Here is an 18,453-nt window from a genome sequence, read left to right as displayed (position 1 = left end):
CTTCTCAGCTGTCTGCTCCAGGGCAGTGCACTGTGAATAGCTTTTGGATTGAGAGTCAGCTGTCCTGGTGCTTAAGAAATCTCAGTTGTCTCTTTTCTTTACATAGCCTGCAGTGAACAGGACTCAGAACCAGGAGCACGTCTGACCTGCCGGATTTTACTCCATCTGTTTAAGACTCCACAGCTGAACCCATGCCAGCAAGATGGCAGTAAGTGAATGAACTTAAAGCCTTTCTTTATTGTGGAAGTACTAAGGCTCTTGCACTCCAAGAAGAGAGATATGAGACCTTATGGTTAGAGATCATAACCTGCTTGCTTTGAATAAAGCAGGCAAAGCCTGATGCACTTTCTTCATAGGACAAAGAACAGTGTCCTTCCATTTATGTCACTCCCTGGTAGCCAGGCATTGGGGAGAAGGTTCTTGGAGGCAGGAAACCAGCCAGTAGAGGTGGCCTTGCTGTCACTAAGCCATTAGAGTAATGATCACTTCTTCTTTTGTGTCTTGAGCTTTGTATAGCCTCTTAGCTTGGTGCCAGAAGCTGCTGTTTTACAGCACTTCTTTTTTGTGTGATGATGGAAACATTCCAGGAAGCTCTGTTCTTGGCTTCTCACCAGTATCCTGATAGCTCAGATTTCTAAATCCAGCTTGTATTTTAGGTCTAGGGTACTGTTAGAGCTTGGAGTTCATGACACAGGCTCTGCACCCCATTTGGATTTCATGGTTCAGTTGTCACAATGTGATTGGCACTATGCTTCTTGAAACTTAATTAAATGGGCCCCATGTTGCAGTTAGGAGAGGAACTGGCCTCAGGATTCTCTGAGCTGGATTTTATGGTACTTGCTGGCACATAATTCAGGCAGCTCTGAGCCCATGCCTTTCTCTGTGCTGAGTATTGCCTTTCCCCTTTGTCCTCTTTGCAGACAAACCCACTGTGGGAATCCGCTCTTCCTGTGACCGTCACTTGCTGGCAGCTTCCCAGAATCGTATTGTGGATGGAGCAGTCTTTGCAGTGCTGAAGGCTGTCTTTGTTCTGGGTGTGTACCTGTGTGAGCCTGAGCCTATAACCATGTTTTTCAGGGGAGTGGGAGAAAGGCACTGTTCATGTTGGCTGTGCAGAAGGCCAGAAGAGATCTGTTCTGGTGAATGGGACATGTCTGTAGCTGTAAACATGCTTTGAGTCTGTTGGCTGCAGAAAGGTCACTGATCGCAGGGAGAATTTACAGAATCTCAGGATGTTTTTTTGAGTTAGGCTTTGTGGTTAGAGTTGTTGTGTAACACTTGTACTTTCCTTTTAGGAGATGCAGAACTGAAAGGCTCTGGCTTTTCCCACCCGGGAGGGGTTGATGATCTCATGGATGATGAGCTGGGCACCAGGAAGGCTGGTGGTCGGGTAGTCACTGTAGAAACAGCCAGCTTGGATATTTATGCCAAGTATGTACTGAGGAGTATATGTCAACAGGTGAGTCTGTCCTATCTCTAGGTGTGTCCTTATCCCTTCTGCTTACAGATATATCTCCCATGCCTTTCTTCAGGCTGGGTTTGGCACGTATTTCTTTGAAAGATCAGTGAAGAACCTGCAGTGTTTCCATCATGTGACAGTACTGAGGATTGCTCACTGTTAGCAAAGCACAGAGACAAGCAGTGCTCAGGAATTAGGTGTTGCAGTGTGCAGGGACTGCATCCCCTTTGCTTTGGCCACAGCACAGGGCTCCTGTCCAAGGAGGGGAGTGCTGGAGTGGTAAGCTGAGATGTGTGCTGAAGGCAAAGAAGATCACCACGAGAAAGACAGACAGATGGTTTATTAAAATGATAAATGGTGTCTTTCAGGATGCAGCCTGGGTGTTGCTTGCAGCTAGGCTGTTAATGTATCCCTGGGCTTTGCATTGCCCTATTTAGTTAATTAAAACAACGACAACAAAAGCCTTTTGCTTAGCCTAATATGACAGCACCAGTATTTCTATTCCTTTGTGAAAAATTGACACTTGAGGAGCTGAAACCTGGCTAATAATGTTGCAGAGTAGAGTGGCCATGCTGTATGAAAATGGATGTTGAAAGGTATCCTTAGCCTCAGTTATAAGTTTATTCTCTCAGCAGGGAAGATGTGGTGTTACAATCTGAAACCTGTATTTTATATTACTAATGTGTACACCCACCATTAGTGCTGTGTGTTGTCCTCAAGCTATTGTTTATTAATTGGCTGACTGCATAGCAATTTTACCACCTTACCAAAAAGGAATTGGAACCACCTATTTTTAAATATAAATTCAGCCTTCTTGATGTCACTGAAACCTGACTGTAGCATTTGCAGAAGTAGATATTCCCTTGCTGATCAAAGTCTGTATAGGAAGGACTCAAAGCAAGTAGAGGTGTTTGTGCACAGCAGGGAGCAGCAGTGTCAGGTATCACTGCTCGTACCAGTTGTTGGCAGCACTGGTTATGTGGAAGTGAACATTCCAGCAGACACCCATGAGTTACCACCAGTTTGTGCCAGAGCTTCTGCAGGCTTCCTGCAGCTGTAAAGGGCTGGTAAAATGCTGTGTTTAATATTAGCACCTCTTCTGTGAGCAGTGAACTTGCACTATCAATGCCTTAAATTGTAGGTTGTGATTTCTCTGTCTCAGGTTCAGGTGTATATTTTATAATAGACTTCATTGTGAGAGGATTAGGAAAAGGAGCAGATTATAATTAATTTAAAGGTTTTTTATAGACTCCTAGAACTGTTTGGGTTGGAATGGACCTTAAAGATCATAAGCAAGGCCACTTTCACTATTCCAAGTTGCTCAGGGCCCTGTCAAACTTATCCTAAACACTCCCGGGGATGGGGCATCCACAGGTTCTCTGGGCAACCTGTTCAGTGCCCACCTCTCAAACCTGTCCAGATATCTCTCTGGATGTCCCCTTCCCTCCAGCATGTCTTTCATTCATCTTTATACCAATAAAGTGGATTGAAAATGAAGTCTGAGTTCTTGTAAGAAGCTGAGCAAATGATAAAAAGAGTCTTCCCAAGGAAATTTGTATTACCTAGGCAAGAAAGAGAAGATTATTATTAAGACATTGTGATGTAGCAACACTGAAGGGGGAAATGTAATAGGCAGTGGAGAGGTCACCACATGTCATGTGCAAACTTCATCTGGAATGAAGATAATGATCTAGGCTGTTGTTTCACAAGGATTTCAAACCAGAGTTTTGACCTTTTCAGTCTTTGTGCTTCAGTGCTTAGTTTGATACCCACTGCTGAAGGGTCTTTCCAGCTTTCTAGGCATAGCATCAGCACCTGTGCATAATGAACTGGATCCTCATCTTTTCTTTTGTTGTCACTTCTCAGTGGAACAATGCTCTGATCAGGCTTCCTCTGCAGATGCAGAAGTGCTTATATAGCAGTCCTCTGTTGATTTTATTCAATGAATGTGCCTAATTTTAAGTATGAAAAATTTCTGCACTAACAAATGCTGCAGGTTAACTGTAAATTGAGTGAAGTACCTACCTCATGTTTGGAAACTGCTGCCCTTATTATTACCATACATTTAGGGAGCATCAACTGAAATCAAGAGACTGACAATAATAGTTTTCTGTCTACCTTCTCATAATATGTGACTTTGAGGGGCTTGCATCCAGTCAGTCATTTTCCTTTGCAGAGCCTGAGAAGTAAAGTTATTGGTTTTTACTAAGTTTGGCAGTGTGTTTTCTATTACTATTTGAGAATTAAGGTGTGAGCTTTTCCCCAATATGTGTTCTGGTTTAGTGCTAGCTGCAACCCTGAGTAACCTAACTTAGGACAGCTCCAGAGCTTTGTTGTGCTGGAAATAGACCAAACAATTTTAAGTGATCCCTTCTGATCTTCTGAGCCCAAGTGGCAGTGTTAAGGGAGCCAGGACATGGTAGTGACTGTATACTGTTAAATCACTCCAATATTTTCTCAAAAGAAAGAGCAACTACTGTATTTCATTACTGCTGACTTGTCAAAGTTTGTTTCCTCTGTTCTGATTACTGTGCTGTGCCTGACGCCTGCTGAATCAGGATAGTACAGTTCATGAAGAGAAATGATTATCAGGCATAACTGCATAGTAATAAGGCTTTTATGATTTTGATGTGTTCCATGCATCTCTCTGAGACTGAAAGCAGGGGCGTTGGTTTGGAATCAGACATCAGTTTGACTGTGCTGACTCTGCCTTCGTCTTGCAGGAGTGGGTAGGAGAACGGTGTCTGAAGTCCCTCTGTGAAGACAGCAATGACTTGCAGGATCCTGTCCTGAGCAGCACCCAGGCCCAGAGGCTGATGCAGCTGATTTGTTACCCACACCGGCTCCTGGACAATGAGGAGGGAGAAAATCCTCAGCGGCAGAGGATTAAACGCATCTTACAGGTGCAGCTGCTGGCTCAATCTGTGTCCTACTAATTGCCTCATGTAATTGCAGCCCTCTGAGGGGTCTGACACTCATTATGGTGGCACCTTGAGGGTGTGGGTTGGTGTAGTCTGAACTGAGATAAGGCATTATGTGAAGTGTGTATGTGTGTGTGTGTTACAGAATTTGGACCAGTGGACCATGAGGCAATCCTCGCTGGAGCTGCAGCTTATGATTAAACAGACAGCAAGCAATGTGAGTTTCTGCTCAGAGGGGTCATACAGGGGAGGATGAAGTGACTGCTTGTGAGTTGGTGGGGAGGTGGCCTGGCAGAAGTGGGGATAGGGAGAAAGTAAACAGTGAGGGAGTCAGGATGTGAAAGACAAGCATGAGAAGGAAGCAATGAGTCTGAGACCCCAGGAGCAGCAGCCATGGGGAAGTTGGCAAGCTGAGTTTGTACTGAGTTGAAATATGGAAACCATAAGTGCTCTCAGAGAAGGACTTGCCTATCTTTTTCTTCCCTACCTCCAGGAGATGAACTCCTTGTTAGAAAACATAGCTAAGGCCACCATTGAGGTATTCCAGCAGTCAGCAGAGACCAGCTCTGCTAGCTGTACTGGTAATGGAGTCAACAATATCAGTAGCTCAACAAGTGCTACACCTGCCAGCAACAAATCCAAGCCCATCCTCAGGTAGGTGTAGAGCCAGCATGCAGCTCTCTTGTAGACAGGTCTGAATGTTAAATTGCATTGCAAACAGCTTTCCTCTCCTGTTTTGTCACAGCTCCCTGGAGAGATCAGGAGTGTGGCTGGTAGCCCCTCTGATTGCCAAGCTTCCAACATCAGTGCAGGGCCACGTGCTGAAAGCTGCTGGAGAAGAGCTGGAGAAAGGACAACATTTAGGGTCATCATCCCGCAAAGAGCGGGACCGCCAGAAGCAGAAGAGGTGAGTCCAGGGGAAAGGCAGGCAGTGCTTGCCCTGCTGATCCCAGCCTGGCAGTATAGCTCCTTCTCTGTTCTCTCACAGTATGTCCCTCCTGAGCCAGCAGCCTTTTCTGTCACTGGTGCTGACATGCTTGAAAGGTCAGGATGAGCAGCGGGAAGGCCTCCTCACCTCTCTGTACAGTCAGGTCCAGCAGGTAGGGGTCTTGTTTCTCCCCTCACTTTCCTCAGGAGCTTGCCCCTCCAGCAGACAGGCTCTGGAGCATGGCCTCAGGATGCTGCTTGTCTTACCCTGTTTGATATAGGGAGCTTGAGCTGACCATTTCTGAGTCACCAGACAGTGAATGGTACAAGCTGCTCTCTCTAAGCTTCAGCATACAGCTGGTGAGGTCTGTCCTCTCTTCTGTATTTCTTAGATTGTTACAAATTGGCGAGAAGATCAGTACCAAGATGACTGCAAAGCCAAGCAGCTGATGCATGAGGCCTTGAAACTGCGGCTGAATTTGGTGAGCAGTTGCAGAAAAAGAGCTTAACCATCTGGGGTGAAGAGTTGTCTGCCTTTTCCTTTGGAACAAGCACACACTGGAGGGTCTATATATGTCCTGAGGCAAGGAAGTAGGAGAGACACTTGTGCTGCTTCTGGGTCTTGGGCCCTGAGTAGGACAGGGTGCATGAATAAATTCCCTTGCTCTGTTTCATCAGGATGAAATCCAGAGACTTGGTCTCTTTTGTAGATGTGCCTTTTCCTTTGAATGCCTTTGCAGCCCACAGCACTGCTACTTGCATCTGAGGTTTGGCTGCTGACAGCAGTCTCCCTCAGCTCTCAGTAGGAATTAAGCTCCTTTAAACCCTGGTTTAAGCTCCTTTCTCACTTCAAAATCTCAGTGTTTCTTGGTGTCCTTGTGACTGAACTTTCTTTCTCTGCCAGGTGGGAGGAATGTTTGACACAGTCCAACGCAGCACACAGCAGACAACTGAATGGGCCGTGCTTCTCCTGGACATCATCAGCAGTGGCACTGTGGACATGCAGTCAAACAAGTAACTCACAGTCTGACTTCTGGTCTATACATTTCCCAGGGAGGGCAGTTAGCATGGCCCTGTTTCTCATGTGAGCTGGCTGTTTCTCTAGATGATCTGTCAGAAGTGACAGCTGAAAGAGACTTCAGAGTAGTAGCAGGCTACAACTTAGGTCCTGATAGCTGAGTGCACTCTGCCATATTCAGAACAAACTTGGCTTTCCAGATGCAGAGAGATGCACAGGGGACAGCTGAGTCTGCTTTTTAGAGGTGCTGAATGGGTACAGAGGAGTCCAGTCTTAATCTGTGTACTGCACCTAATTCAAGTGGGAGTAAAACTCAAGTGTGGTGTATGAGGAAAAGGAAGATTAGTGTGGGAGGTTATTCTGCAGACTGACACTTCAGAATGTGGGGGAGGTCTTGACAATTTAATAGTGTTTGGTGTTGCAATGATGGCAGAAGCTTTTTATCAGTTTTTCAGGCAACTGACCTTTCTGCTCTGACCTACAGTGAGCTCTTCACCACCGTGCTGGACATGCTGAGTGTTCTCATCAATGGCACCCTGGCTGCTGATATGTCCAGCATCTCTCAGGGCAGCATGGAGGAGAACAAGCGGGCATACATGAATCTGGTCAAGAAACTCAGGGTGAGGGACACCAGGCCCTGTATGGGGACCAGAGCATGCTGTGTTGTGGCTGTTCAGCTGTGCAGATTTACCTGTGTCTCATGAACACTGCCTGTCCTGTTTCTGCTGTTTACATGAAGTAATGAGGGTGACCCCTTTGACTCTGTAGGCCTGAGGGGTGCAAAGGTGAAAAGTAATGCAGGAATGGAGACCAAAACCAGAAGAGGCATAGGTGGGCTTTGGGTGGTTTTTCCTGAAAAATTCTTCAAGTCCTCTTTGTTCCACTTGTGCAGAAGGAGCTGGGGGACCGTCAGTCTGACAGCCTGGAGAAGGTGAGACAGCTACTGCCACTTCCCAAGCAGACCCGAGATGTCATCACCTGTGAACCTCAGGGATCCCTCATTGACACTAAGGGCAATAAAATAGCTGGCTTTGATTCCATCTTCAAGAAGGAGGTGAGTGAAGCATTTTTGTCTGTATCACAGCTCCTGAGTGCAGGTGTCACCTTGTCCTCTGATGCCTTAAGTCTGCACAGCTTGGGAGGCATCTGTATGCAGTGCCTCATTCCCTGACGAGCCTGAAGTGGCTGGCTGCACGCAGACAAGCTGGCACATAACCATGTCCAAAAAGGGCAAAGCTGGGGTGTTAATGCTTGGTGATAGCGTGCTGCTGTGACCTGAGATGTTAACTAAATTTGGGGGTTGTATTTATGGTTATATGAAGTGTAAAGAGAAACACATAATCCCTGTCACGTAAGTTAATGGCAGAGCCAGCGTGCAGGAGGCTGGCAGAGATGGAATGAAGGAGACTAGACAGTTGTTGATGAAGGCTTTTAGAAATGACTGCTTTGCCACCTGGAGAAGCAGGGACCATTAGCAAGGGCTCAGACTGTTTACTGAGAGATCTGGATTACAGCCTGAAGAAAGAACAGAGTTACCCATACCCTCATAGGAGCAACAACAGGGACTTGAAGGTTCTTATTTCTTTTGCTTTAAAGGGTTTGCAAGTCTCTACAAAGCAGAAGATTTCTCCTTGGGATCTTTTTGAGGGTTTGAAGCACTCGGCCCCTCTCTCCTGGGGATGGTTTGGGACAGTGCGGGTGGATCGCAAGGTGTCCAGGTTTGAGGAGCAGCAGAGGCTCCTCCTGTATCACACACACCTGAAACCCAAACCCCGCAGTTACTACCTGGAGCCTTTGCCACTGCCCCCCGAAGAGGAAGAGCCTCCTACACCTGTGGCTTTAGAGCCAGAGAAGAAAAGTGCAGAACCAGCCAAGGCTGATAAAACAAGCTCCAATCCTGCTGCCTCCACTGAGGAACGCAAGAAAAAGCAGAGCAAAACCAAGAAACGCAACCAATCTGCCAGCAAAACTGAGGTAATGGAGTGTCCAGCAGCTCTGGATGTCCCATGTCCACCACTCCTAGTCACAGAACACTCCCTAGAGGCTTCCTGAGGAGCCTGAGAGTGGTGTTATGGTGAAGATGTGATGTGTTTCCTCTCAGCTGGGAGTACTGGAGCTTTATCCTGCTCTCTGTAGCTTGGGGCAAGGCAAATACTTTCTTAATCCCTGATGGGAGGAAAGTAGTCTGCCCAGCTCAGATAACATCCTTGGCTTCCTCCTGTGGACTTTTCAACCTTTTAATAGTCTTCCTCCATGCATGAATTCCCAGTGCACATTGATCCTTCTTACTGCTTTGTCTTTGCAGGACTTTGTGTTGGGCCCTAGCCGAGGGGTTTCATATGGAGTTGGCATGCCTACTGATCTCTTGCATCACCAGTCAGGAAGCACCATGTCAAGGCTGGCATATGGGCAATCACCAGTGGGTCTCTATGCCCAGAATCAGCCTCTTCCAGCAGGTCGGTGCACCAGAGACCCAAACATACTTCACCCCTTTGGGAACCTTTTTTTGTAAGCTGGTCCTGTGCAGGTCCCTGCACTTTCTCCTTTTGCCTGGCATGTGTAGGTACAGTGCTGAGCAGTCATTCTGGAGCTGTGAGGTGCAGCAGTAGCTGTGACTGCTCTGCCTGTTTCTCTTCCTCGTGCAGGTGGCCCTCGCCTGGACACATCCTACAGACCAGTACGCGTGCCACTGGGAAAGCTGGTTCAGAGTCGCCCTCCCTACAGTGGTGTGCTGCCTCCAGGGATGGGCAGCATGATGGGCATTGACCCCTCCTACAAGCCAGCAGTGTACAGGCAGCAGCCTCCAGTGTCCCAAGGACAGATCCTGAGGCAGCAGCTGCAAGCAAAGTTGGTAAGTCAGAGCTGTGCTCTTGCTGTTGCTGACTCCACAGTACAGCATGGCCAGGCTGTTTGGTGCTGTCCCTTTTAGCCAGAACTGCCCAACTCTGTGTCTGCTCTAGAAATATGTTGTTTCTTGTGCCTGCTTTGTGGGCCTGTTTCACTAACATTTGGAGGAGGTTGTCACAGGGTGGCCTCTGGGGAATGAGAGGGGCATGTTCTGCCTGGGGGTGGCAGGTTTTTTGGTGGCCTATTTGTCCCAGGTCAGGGTGAAACAGAAGTCATCAGCATGTGCCGGCTGTGCAGCAATCTCATAGGTTAAGCAGTGAAACCTCCTGTCTGCTTTAGTGGGAGCTGCTGAGAAGAGAGCAGCAGTGTTCCTGCCCTTTGCAGATGTTGGAAAAAGCACTTCTCTCTTGCCTTCCAGCAGGGCCAGGGCATTATGGGCCAGCAGCCTGTGCGCCAAATGGCTCCAACCCCGTCTTATGGAGCACTGCAGCCCTCCCAGGTAAGTGGCAGTGACTGCAGGTAGGGCTGGAATCTGGCTCCAGCACAGGGCAGCAGCTTTGTTCTTGCTGCTAAGGCCTGAAAGCTCTTGGCTCTTTTCCCTAATGAGTTTCCCTGTGACAGTATTTACAGGAAGCTGATCTCCTGTGTTCTGTATTCCTTTTCACCCCGTGACTAAAAAAGGCCTTTTTGTTTCCTTCCAGGGTTACACTCCTTATGTCTCCCACATAGGCCTTCAGCAGCACCCCTCCCAGTCAGGCACAATGGTACCTCCTACCTATTCTGGTCAGCCCTATCAGAATTCCCACCCCAGCTCTAATCCTGCTCTAGTGGATCCTGTTAGACAGATGCAGCAGAGACCAAGTGGCTACGTGCACCAGCAGGCCCCTGGCTATGGACACACCTTGGGCAACACACAGAGGTACCTCCTGCCCTATGGGGTGTTAATTATCTCTGTTTTGTTAAATGGTTCCCTGCTCTGCTTGCACAACTCTAACAGCAAACTGTGAAAACCCTGTTCTCTGTGCTGTACTTTGCTTCCTCAGAGAAACATCTTTATCTAGCTTTCTGTCCAGGGAAGAAACAGAGAGATGGGATGAAATTTGGAAATGCTGGTTGTAGGCAGGAGACTGTGTTACTAGCCAGAGAAAGATGGCATAGAAAAGTATGACAAAAAGTTACCTGGGAAAGTCATAGTTTTGGTTTTAAATCTAACCAGCATATCACCAAAGGGCTAAATCTGAGATTTCCATTGTTCCTGAGCAGACATAAATGCAGCAGGAAAGCCATGCAGAACAGTGGGATGATGACTGTTACTTAGGGCTTCTAGAAAAACAGGTTGTACTAAGCCCTTGAGAGGCCCTTGTGTCCCTCACCTTTCTGCAGAGACAGACAAAGCATGGATTGCAGGGGGCTCTTTGGGCTGTCTGTTGATGTCAGAAGTTGTGTTTGGATTAAAGAAAGCTGGCTGCCTATGAATCCTTTACTCCATGAGCTTGTCCTTTCCTCCTGCAGGTTTCCTCATCAGTCAATACAGCAGACCCCCATGATGAGTGGGATGAACCATTTGGGTCCACAGGGAGTCCCCTCAGGAATTCGACCCAGCCAGATCCTTCCTGACCAACAACAGCAGCAGTACCTGAGGCAGCAGCAGCAACAACAGATGCTGAGGGTGAGTGGTTGCTGACAGGAGGAAGGCTGCTGGAGCTGGAGGAGGTTTGCCCAGCGCTGCTTACCTCTGCCCTTCTGTGTCAGGAAGGATGTCACTCTGTTGGAGGCTGGCTGTGGTAATTTGCTAGGCAGTTCTCCCTTCCTTAGAGCTGGCCACTCTTGATGGGGATTCCTGCTGCACTGCCTTGTGCCAGCCACCCAGCATGAGCTGAAAGTCTGTTGAGTCCTCTGGCCTGTGTCCCACCTCTTCCTGCTCCAGCTGAGCCAGTAGATTGTGCAGAAAGTTAGCTGTTGTACAAGTGTGGCAGGAGCTGGAAACAAAGTGAAAAGCCCCCTGTCCATGAAAGAGCAGGAAAGTTGTTCAAGATCATCTTTAGGGGCATATCTGCATTTCTCAAGATCAAAATAAGCATTGGTTAGTTTCCATTGGCAAAAAATCTGGCATGAATCAGTTCATGTACTCCATTTCTTACAGCAGATGGTGAAAAACTGATCCAAAGCCAACTGTTAGACCCAGCTCTCTAGGTTCAAAGAAGATCACAAAGCATGAGTCAACAGACATGAGTATTCCATGGATTTGCATTATGATCTTAGGAACATTAAATTCTTACATGAAATAAAGATACATTTCTAGGAATGATAGAATTATAGAAATTATAGTCAGAGAAACACAGAGAGTTTAATTGGTGAATCCAATGCCTTATGACAAGGCCTAGCAGACCTGTGGAATATGGGGAGACTTTACATGGCACAGAGTGCTGAGTCTTTTTGTTCAGAGAGTGGCCTGAGTGAGAGTGGTTCCTGCAGAGAGCTGCAGTCAGCAGGATCTGAGAATTGCTGCCTTGCACTGGACAGAGAACTGCCTCTGGCATGGTCAGCAGCTTTTAGTCCTTTTGATAAGTAGCACCCCCTGACTATTCACTTTGAGTTTCTTTTAGCATTCTCCATCACTCATATTTAGAAGAACATGCCTCAGACAAATTGCTAACACTTCTCCTAGCTCAGTAACTTCATGTATACCTTCAGCTTTTAGCTGACTTTGCTTGGTTGCTTAAAAAACCCACAAAAGTGGAGTGCCCAAGCTATGCCATGACTGGGACTCCTGCTTTGTTACCTGAGGTGTGCCTGGTGCTGGAGCTGACTTCCATCATGCAGTGGCCTGTGGAAAGGATGGGTGGCCTTTTGATTTGTCCTATGTGGGTTGGTAGACAGCTGCTGCAAGAAGGTAGGACATGAAATTGGTATCCTGGCCCATTTAGTCAGTCATCTGCTTTCTTGTGTATCCAGGTTGCAGCATCCATGTCAGGAACCTGTGACCAAACTGATATAAGTGGGAATGCTGTTCTAGAAACTCACTCCCTTTGAATTTGAATCCTTGATCCATTGAATTCTTGATCCAATGTGTTCATGACTGGTTCTTGTATGAATTATTATTGTCCACTGTGTCCTGTTTACTGGCTGTTCTTTCTCACTGTTATTTGCCCAATGTACATTCCTAGGGAGCACTTGCAGCTTCCAAAGGTCAGGGTTTTCTAGCCTTCTCTCATAAGACACTGTTCCTTCTCCTGATTGTGTTTTTGTTTGTTCTCTGAATCTGCTCAAGGTTTGAACCTTGTCCTTTTGAGCCAGTGACTGGAGCTGTACCTACCATCATCACGTTGGGTTTCTTATGATGGCATTAATATTTTTTTATTTCTGCTAGGAATATTTTTTTTTTTATCTAGAGAGTTAAAAATTGCTTTGACAGATGGGAGAATTGTCTGGAAATTAGGAGAAATGAAAAACCTTGAGATTTCTGGGTATGTTCTGACTCCAACACACTGAATATTCTTCTCAGCATAACTAATTCTGTAAACATTTGGTTTTGAGCACTGAATCCAGTTTTATCCACATCCTTTTATTGAAGTGTAACACCAGCTGTCATGAGTGGCAGGGAAGGACAGCAAGATAGATTGAAGAGTTGGGGGACATGACTGAGAAGGAAAATCTGAAATAGCTGGATGTGTTGCATTAGAGAGACAAAGACGACAGGAGAGATATGTCTCCATATTTTTTATCTTAAAAATAAAGGAAAAAAAACCCTTATCTCTTTTTATCTCTAGGCTGTAGGACCAGAAATGGCCTTAAAACACAACATGTGAAATTCAGGGTAGAGATTAGGGAAAACTCCAGTAGTAGGAGCTGACCTGGAGTGGATTGTGTAAGGAGATTATAGGAGCTCTGTTGCTACCTCTGAAGAGAATCTGAGAATGAGTCAGGCAAATACTCATTATTCATTATTGCTGATCTTAACCAGGAGGCAAAAGATGAAGCAGCCAGCCTTTTGAGTCCTTAGTTTTTTATTATTGCACCTGGTTTGCTCCTAGAAATGACCAGTGGACTTGGAGTTCTCTTCCGGTCATCTGTCAATACTGTAATCTATTGTAATCTGAAACTTTGTTGCTGTCCCTTTATTTCTTGCCATTTCTCAGGCTGGGGTGGAGTCCTGGTGAAATTCGAGTAATTTAGGTACCTGTAAGGAAAATGGTGCATGAGATGTTTCACTCCATGGAACACATGGAACATTTCCTCCTTAAGCCCTCGCTGTGCCCCGGTGCCGTGTGTGTTGCCCTGACAGTCCCTTCTCTTTTGTCTTCACAGCAGCAGCAGCAACAGCAGCAGCAACAACAACAGCAGCAGCAGCAGCAGCAGCAGCAGCCCCAGGCAGCGCAGCCCCAGCCCCAGCAGCAGCCCCAGGTGTCCACAGTGCCTCAGCCCCAGGCGCAGGGCCAGCCCCCGGGGCTGGGGATGCAGGCTCTGCCCCCCCAGCAGCCCATTGTGAGTGTTCCCTGAGGCACAGGGACGGGACAGTCCACACACATCCAGCACTGCTCCACCTGCACCCCCCTTCTCCCTCCCTGAGCTTGCCAGGGCCTGTGTGAGTGCTGAGCCTGCCAGCCGGGGGCTGTGCCTATAACTGTGTTTCTCTCTTTGCAGTTCCAGCGCCAGGGCCTTCAGCAGACACAGCAGCAGCAGCAAACAGCTGCTCTGGTTCGACAGCTTCAGCAGCAGCTTTCCAGTAAGCCTGAGTGTTCTTGATCCTGTTGCTAGTCTCCTCCCTGCTGTTTTCTATTGCAGGTACTCTGGTGTAGAGAAGCGAGGCTGAGCCAGACTGTCTGTCTGAGGACATAAATTATGCTGGCAGGGAGGTGGCATAAGGACTTAGAGCTACCAGCCCAAAGGGGCACAGCAGCAGGGAGGGCAGTGCTTGCCAGGTTGTGAACAACCTTCCAGACCTTCCTCCTGCTGCCTGCAGAGGGACAAGGGAGCTGAGCCTTTGTAGGGATTGCCACGCAGCTTTCCTGAAGGGATCCAGTGTGCAGCTTTAAAATCATCTGAGGGTATTTTCTCTGCTGCAGGTGACCTCTGAGGGGCATAGGGAGGCTGTAATCCTGGAGCAGTCTCTTGGTGGATGACCCAGAGACCCTGTGGTCGTGTTGTGAGCCAGACAAGACTTCTTGGAGGCAGGAGGAGTGCTCTAGCAAGTGTAGCTTCACACTTGCTGTGTTTGTGGTGGTCACAGCAGGGTAGTGGCATAGATGTTTTTCAGTCTGGCACTGTATTCCTATAATCTATATTCTGAATTACTGGCTGGAGGATCACAATACAGAATTCAGGTTCTATGCTGTTCCCTTCTGAATTGCTTTCTGTCATTGTCTTCTGTCACCTTACTGGCTTTTCTGCTGTAAAAATGGCAGAAATGCTATGAAAATGCTCAGAAATGGACAGCACAGTTGATAGTTTTTTTGTTTTATTTTGCACTGAGAGTGAGACTGTGCCAGATCTGGTAATGTGTGGAGTGGGGGACTTGGAAACTGTGCTTATACTTGTTCCCTGATGGAAAATTCTTAGTCCTTGTGGCCAAAAACCTCCCCAAACCAGGTTTTAATGTGCTGAGCTTCCCACTAGCCTGATTCACAAATGATAAGTCTGTGCCAAAGGATCTCAGCTGGGACATTCAAATATAGAAAGACCTTGTATAATAATCTGAATACAGCAAAAGAGCCATACTTTTGTAGCCTTTCTGTACAGCAAATGGAGCTGTTGTATCTGCACTAGATGGGTGGGTCCCATGCAGCCTTGTGTCAGCATTCAGCTTCCATGCTGCCTCCTTGGCTTTGCATCACCTCCCCCTGGAAGCCTCTGGAGTTCTCATCTGTAGTGTCAGAGATGGAGTGGAAAGCAGGAGGGTAAACCAAGACCAGCCTGCACAGGAAGGGGACAAGGGTGTTCTGGACCCAGGATATGCCTTAGGAGGCTCCAGGGTATCCCTGAATGTCCAGAAGAGTTGAGAAGGCAGCAGGCCAACCAGGTTACACTCAGCTCCTTTTACTTTAGTGACTTAGGGCCACACATGCTGATGTTTATGTTCAGGAGAAAGAACAACATAATTTTATGTATCAGACAATACTCAATACTGTGAGCACTTTAAATCACAGAACAGCAGTCCCAGCAGTTTGGAAGTTCTTTACCATGTATCTTTACCATGTTTCCTGCCTTTGTGCCATCTGGAAATCCTTTGGGCCTGCATGGAGATACTGACAGGAAGCCAGGGATATTTTCCCTGAAACTTTTGGTTTCTGGGAGTGCTTTAGGATGAGTGACACTAGCTAGCTCAGCAGCAGAAATTGTCTAATTTTATAGAGCTGACTTTCTTTCAAAATCAGAAATAATGAATCCATAAACTCATCTTCCCAGCTGCTTGCCACCTTTCAGGGCTTTGTTATGGTCTTCCATGAGGGATGGAGAGATTTTCCCTGGAAACTTCAGTATCAGGACTAGAATATATCTCTCTCTTCCTGAAAGAATGTGGGATCCTGGCTGTGCTGCTGCTCAAAGGCTCAGGCAGATCTGCAGCACAGGGAGTACCACACTGGTTAGATTTTATACTGGTTATATTTTCCTTCTCATGGCCTGTGACACTCCTCACACTGCCCTGGTGATGTGGGGAGGGGAATCTCTTTTCTGAACTAGACCTTGTGACTGTTTTAACTCTGTCTTGACCTCAACAGATACACAGACACAGCAGAACAACAACCCATTTGGACGCTACTGACCTGTGGCACTTGAGCCTGATCAGGAGGGAGACATCACTGTGGATGGATACAGCCTCTTCAGCCTGGCCCACTCCCTGGGGCAGCCCCCACCCTTGTCCTTGTGTCCCCCAGTGCTGCTGCTGTCTGTCCCACAGGGAGATGCCAGGAGGAGCATTTTATTGTACAGAGAAAGTGTTTTTACTATCCAATTTCTACAAATGTTTATGGAGATCCCTTGTGGCTGATAGTCTCCCTTCCCACTTTGGTTTCAGTTTTTACTCAGTTTTTAGTATTTTTGTTAAAATAATGATTAAGACATTGTAAAATTTTGTACTTTATTTATACCAGATGAACTCCATACTGCAGACATTCTCGGATGAATACAGAGAGCTTACTTTGCAAACTGAGTGTGTATTCAGAGCCTGCCTTTCCTCCTCAGCACTCCTCCCAGTACAGCCCAGCAGCACCCTCCACACATGGGCTTCATCTCTTCCTCAATAGAACTAATGTCTGCATTTTTAGCTTTTGTGAAGGCTAAACAATTTCGTTTGGGAAGGAAAGCTCTTCCCTGTTTATTTCATAAGCTGGTGTTCACACACTTGCAAAGGTTTGTGCAAGCTTTGTAGGATTTTTATGTTGATTAAGGGCTTTGCTGGTAGTCCTGTTGCATGTTCCACCAGGACACTGGTATAAAATGAAGAGGGACTTCTATTGCAGGGTAATTCTGAGCTCTAACCAGCCCAGCTTCCCCCACTACAGCATTTACAGAGATGCTCAAGCTCCTTACCTCTGCAGTCTAGGAGGAGCTGCAGACTGAGTGCACTCACAGTGCTGCTTCTTGCTTCTCACCACAGCAAGGTTTGGCTGATAAGCACCAAGGCTCCTTTGTTAGCTCCTTCCTCACAGCCAGGGTGCTTTCTCTGCATGGGAAATGTGCATTCTGAACTTGTGCCCTGCTTAGTGCAGCCTGCTGGCATGAGCTCTGATCTTGGTGCTTGCTACTCCTGCTGTCTGTTTTAGCTGGAAGCCACCAGCACCTCTCTTCTCTCTAGATTCTTCCTCGGCAGCTGGACCTGTGATCCCTGTGGTAGCTTTGCTTGACCAGCCTCATCCTTCTGTCCCCTCTGTGTGGGATAGGATGAGGCCACAAGGACTCAACAAGGAGCTGCACCTGATCTTCATCTGAGGGCAAATAGTTCTGGAGGATGGGCCACTGCATGAAGGCCAGCTCAGGGCCCTATGAGAGCTGGCAGTGCCCCTTGTCCTTGTTGATGGGCTGGTGTCTGCTGTCCCAAGAACTTTCCCTATCCTCAGTGGGAGCACAGGTGAAGCTGCTCTCTGCTGTCTGGGGCTTGCTTAGCACTACACCCTCTGCCCTGCTTGTCCCCAAACACCTGCACCTATCCCAGTTTCTTGCCGTGTGGCTGCAGGACCATTGGAAGGTGTTGCTGCCCAGGCCTGATGGAGGGAACTGTTGTTCATGAGGACGGGGGCTTTCTGCCTCTGTGCATCCCTGCTTGTCCCCTTCCATGCCATCAGCCTGAGCCGGCTGTTGCATTCCCCCTGCCCCCAGGCTGCCCTGGCCAGGGGTTCTGCTTGCCGGCAGCCCGTGCTGGGTGCCCCCGAGCTGGAAGCTGTGTCAGGCCGCCCCTGCCCAGCGGGAGCCGTGGCTGCGGCAGGAGCGCTCTGTTCCCCTCACGCTGCCGGGACACGGAGGAGCCGCTGCCCGGGGACACGGGGCACTGTCCCTGCCCACAACGTGCCCCAATTCCTGGTGTGCACGGTCATGGCCGACAGCCCCCTCCTCTGCCGGCCCTGGGCGGCAGCTGAGCCTGCGCCAAGCGGCATCTTGGATGCTCCTTCTGCATCGCTGCCGCGCCGGAGGTGGGAGGGGGCGGCTCTGCAGCAGCCGGAGCGGGCCGGGAGCAGCACGGCCTGGGGGCCCCACGGGGGTGCGGGGGGTGGGCGGCCTTGCACGGCACCTGCGGTGACACGGCAGTGCTGCGGTGCCAGAACACCGAGGCCGGTGCTGACCTGCTGTGAGCTCTGATGGGGGGATCTGGGGAAAGCACCCCAGGAGCCACCGGGGAGAAAGGGGATGACTTGTCCCTTCCTGTGGCCAAGCGCCTGCTGCCACGGGACCCGTTATTGCACGGCCCAGCACCGGGGCTGGCCCTGCTGTTCCGCTGGCAAAAGGCTTCCCCAGCTGTGCCAGCTGCTTGGCAGGCCGGGTCTGAGTGGGATGAGCAGCGCTCCAGAACTCTGCTGTGGTGACAGACGCCGGGCTGACACAGTGTCCAAGATCCCACACAACCCTCGGTGGCTGCCCAGAGGCTCCCAGAGGGTGCAGGAGGTTCCGGGGGACATGGGGACCGGTGCAGGAGCTGGTCACAGCACACAGGGCTGTGTGGGGAGCTGTGCTGTGCCCGGCCTGGCTGCGTGCCTCGCAGCTGCTGTGCTGCACATTAGCACTGAGCCGCGGCCGTTTTAAGCAGGGCTGACAGCTTCCAGCCCTTCTGCTCCTTCTCCGAGTCGTGG

The 18,453-nt window shown here is 48.6% G+C and overlaps 1 protein-coding gene across 3 annotated transcripts in view; it reads left to right on the top strand.

The window, feature by feature from the left end:
• Positions 1–16,322, top strand: part of MED12 (mediator complex subunit 12) — a 34,878-nt gene extending 18,556 nt beyond the window's left edge. Inside the window, exons 24-44 of one of the 3 annotated variants that reach the window (XM_064713183.1) lie at positions 107–208; positions 921–1,034; positions 1,296–1,459; positions 4,183–4,362; positions 4,526–4,597; positions 4,874–5,034; positions 5,126–5,287; positions 5,369–5,480; positions 5,700–5,789; positions 6,212–6,321; positions 6,810–6,945; positions 7,218–7,379; positions 7,922–8,299; positions 8,631–8,781; positions 8,971–9,176; positions 9,591–9,671; positions 9,874–10,091; positions 10,685–10,841; positions 13,484–13,657; positions 13,817–13,898; positions 15,892–16,322. In XM_064713183.1, the coding sequence (XP_064569253.1) occupies positions 107–208; positions 921–1,034; positions 1,296–1,459; positions 4,183–4,362; positions 4,526–4,597; positions 4,874–5,034; positions 5,126–5,287; positions 5,369–5,480; positions 5,700–5,789; positions 6,212–6,321; positions 6,810–6,945; positions 7,218–7,379; positions 7,922–8,299; positions 8,631–8,781; positions 8,971–9,176; positions 9,591–9,671; positions 9,874–10,091; positions 10,685–10,841; positions 13,484–13,657; positions 13,817–13,898; positions 15,892–15,935 (3,056 nt within the window). In that variant the 3' untranslated portion in view covers positions 15,936–16,322. Of the gene's footprint in view, positions 1–106; positions 209–920; positions 1,035–1,295; positions 1,460–4,182; positions 4,363–4,525; positions 4,598–4,873; positions 5,035–5,125; positions 5,288–5,368; positions 5,481–5,699; positions 5,790–6,211; positions 6,322–6,809; positions 6,946–7,217; positions 7,380–7,921; positions 8,300–8,630; positions 8,782–8,970; positions 9,177–9,590; positions 9,672–9,873; positions 10,092–10,684; positions 10,842–13,480; positions 13,658–13,816; positions 13,899–15,891 lie in introns of all 3 variants that reach the window. The other 2 variants (XM_064713182.1, XM_064713184.1) reach the window with 2 other exon arrangements.
• Positions 16,323–18,453: the final 2,131 nt, after the last annotated feature.

Source organism: Zonotrichia leucophrys, chromosome 4A, assembly GCF_028769735.1.
Source record: "Zonotrichia leucophrys gambelii isolate GWCS_2022_RI chromosome 4A, RI_Zleu_2.0, whole genome shotgun sequence".
NCBI classification, from domain to species: domain Eukaryota; kingdom Metazoa; phylum Chordata; class Aves; order Passeriformes; family Passerellidae; genus Zonotrichia; species Zonotrichia leucophrys.
Note: the sequence above shows the minus strand (reverse complement) of the source record. Positions and strands in the feature narration are given on the sequence as shown.